At 38.1% G+C, this 3,192-nt stretch overlaps 1 protein-coding gene across 1 annotated transcript in view; it reads right to left on the reverse strand.

Moving 5' to 3' along the window:
• Positions 1-322: 322 nt before the first annotated feature.
• FANCF (Fanconi anemia complementation group F) overlaps positions 323-3,192 on the reverse strand; it is a 3,444-nt gene continuing 574 nt past the window's right edge. Inside the window, exon 2 of the mRNA XM_017743645.1 lies at positions 323-3,191. Coding sequence (XP_017599134.1) covers positions 2,709-3,191 — 483 coding nt within the window. The 3' untranslated portion in view covers positions 323-2,708. The remainder of the gene's footprint in view (position 3,192) is intronic.

A 3,192-nucleotide genomic window follows, 5' to 3' on the forward strand; every position in this document is an offset into this window, starting at 1 on the left:
TGCTCACCGGGAGCCGCCAGCGCCCCTGCCGGCTGCGAGCGGAACTGCACCCGAGGGAAAAGGGCCTGACAGCTGAGAAGGCTGGCACTGGGTTTGTGTTTGCTGTTACTGCCATAGTTGTTGTTGTTTTGTTTGACTGGTTATATACATATATATAGAGAGAGACTAAAGAACTGTTATTCCTATTTCCCACATCTTTGCCTAAAGGCCCTTGATTTCAAAATATAATAACTTGGAGGGAAAAAGGGGTTATATCTGCCACTTCAAGGGGGGCCTCTGCCTTCCTTAGCAGACACCTGTCTTTCAAAACCGAGACATACACTTAGTTAAAAAGGTGTAATAAACATTACTCGAAAAGAAGACATATGTCTTCATGAACTGAATTTTACAACACAAAGCTTAAGTTTATCAAAAAGCAAGACTTCAAATACTTCAAATGCAAGAAGAAACTCCCTACAAGGATCTGATTTATTCTATAAATAGTTAAGAGACTTAATTTATAGTGAACATTCTGAGTATAATTAGAAAACATATCTACCCTGACAAGCAAAACTAAGACTTAACTCTCATTGAAATTTGTCCCAGAGACTGATGTACCTGGGAACAGTAGGTTTTAATAGTTGAGGCTTGGTTTGATACTATAGCATTTGTAAGGTTATTGCAATATTTGATAATCACCCTTAATGTATATCTGGGGAGAAGCAAATAACTTTGACTAGTATGTTTGGGTATATTATTCATCAGGAACCTCTGATAGCAGAAAGTATTCTAACAGACAAAAAAATCTTATGCCTGTTAAAGGCATTAAGAGCAAGCTCAAGTGCAGAGTTTCCATACCAAATGCCAAAACTACATAACACAGGGAACTGTGGCTAGACAACATAAATTCAAACTTCATGCTTTACACGTCTAAGCAGTTTTAAACACTGTCAGATTTCAGACAGATTTTTAGACAGATTTTTTTTTTTTTTTTTTTGATACCACAGAAATACTGACTCAGTCAGGAGGTCCACTGACATTGATGTCTTTTAAGACTGACCTCAAGTTCCAGAAGGGGCAACAACTCCATTTAAGACAGAGAAAGACAACTGCCACAGTTGTACTTTTAGAATATGTTCATCCACAGATCTCCAAAATTTCATTGTCTCACTGAAGTGACATAGTAAGGAATACAAAGAAAATAGTTGTATTTTTGATAGGTTAGTAGCCTGTCCTTCTAACTACATAATGGTGCTACCCCTAAGTATCTCTTCTGTTTTAGAATAGGGGAAGGAAAAGAACTTGTGTATGTCTCTAATTACTTCCATACAAGTTCAAATAACCATCATTTCTTTTCCCAGATGATATTCAATCCTTGTACTAATTGCTTCCATTTCAAAAGCACAAGATTCTTCCCACTCTAGTTGTGCCATACAGAATTATCAGCCATAGTTATATACACTATTTCTTGTCATAATACAGACTACTACTCTAATTAGTTCCAATACAGTTTATACATTTAATAGCTTGTTTGCTTTAAGTGAACAATCTTCTAACCCCTTCTAAAGGACTTTTGCAACAAAAGAGATGTCTCAATTGATCTTGAAACTGTAAGAATATGGTCTGCAGGAACTCTGATAGGTCCTCCACACAAAAGATTAATGAATAACTCTTTTTGCAGTAGTTCTATATGTTTCCTTCATCTTCCTTGACTATTCTCTTTTTATAGTGCTCACTTTTGGCAATACTATTTTACAGAGCTAAATATACACATTACTTCTGCATTGCAATACGAATTTTAATGACACTGGAAAGGTAGAAACTACCCTGTTCAAGTTTTCCTCACACAAACAGATAAAACATAAAATAACAAAGAGGGGAAATAATATATATACTACATACCACATATTTTATACATACAATTATATAAAATTTTGTGTACGTATATAGACAAAGTTTTATAAATATTTAATACATATTATATATACAGACAATAAAAAAGTTTGCTGTTCACTCACTTCTCTGCTTCACAAAGCAATGAATCATGAAATAAATTATGGAAATGGGAAGAAAACCACACAGAACATCCTACAATTTACTGCCATTTTCTTAGGAAATACCTGTGTATTATCAAATAACATAGCAACTAATAAAGACTTCTATTTTAGAACTTTTCAAATGTTCCAGTTGGCTTCCTCTCACTTTCTTCACTGAGCCTGGGGCTAAGTCATGTGCAAGAGCTATAGAAGCATGGAAGTGGCCACCAGAGCAGATAGCCCAATAAGGACAATCACTACTAAATGAACCCTGAATCTGGGGTTTCCACATTTGAAACTCCACCCTCCCTTTGAACCTTTTTTGCTCAGCTTCCAAGACTTAGAAAAATTACTACCACAACCATATCTGAACTGCCATACTTTCTAAACAGAAACTACTCCATATTTGAAGCATAAAGGATTTTCTTCATTTTATTAGATAACTAATCAGCAAGTACTGAAAAGGAAGAAATTTTCTGTGTTGACCAGAAATAACAGCACAATTACAAGAAATCACCAGGCCTTCCTGAAAGACTTCAGAACCAGCTGCAGTCAGAACCATTGTGATCAGCAGTTACAGTAACATTTTGTTTTCAACAAAGTGAGGTGTAGTTGTCTTGCCTTTTACATCAGATAAAGTTAACCAGATTTGCTTCATTTTGTAAGTTTTCATGTTGCTTTTGTGTGCATGCATTAGCAGCCTACTTCCATCAGTAAGTCACTCCACACACTTAGGCCACAGACTTTAAAGTCTCCATCTTGTGTCTTCAGGAGTTTCAGAGCAGCTTGGGTCTGTTCCTTAAGCAGTGTAGATCCCTGACAGAGGCAGCGGAAGCGCTCCCTTAATTCTTCCCAGGACAATTCAGCTTTGTCAAAGCAACTTTTAATCCACCTTCCCTGCAAGGGATCATAGAGCAAGTGGCTTCCCCAGGCGGTTAAGAGGTCCAAATAAGATCTGCTTAACTGAGAATAGTGACCAGCTAGAAAGGCAAGAAGGGAACATGGGAGGCAAAGGCAGAAGGCAGAAAATCTCTCCTGGTTGCCCAGCAGCCAGGAAAGCAGGAGCCCGGCGGTGCATCCGTCTTCTGCAGCATTCGCCTGGTACCCGTCTAGGCTGGTCCCATCTCGATCCCTGTCTCCGGCCTGCTCAGCGCCACTCCCCTGCTTCAGCAGAGCC

Source organism: Corvus brachyrhynchos, unplaced genomic scaffold (genome assembly GCF_000691975.1).
Source record: "Corvus brachyrhynchos isolate BGI_N302 unplaced genomic scaffold, ASM69197v1 scaffold169, whole genome shotgun sequence".
Classification (NCBI taxonomy): domain Eukaryota; kingdom Metazoa; phylum Chordata; class Aves; order Passeriformes; family Corvidae; genus Corvus; species Corvus brachyrhynchos.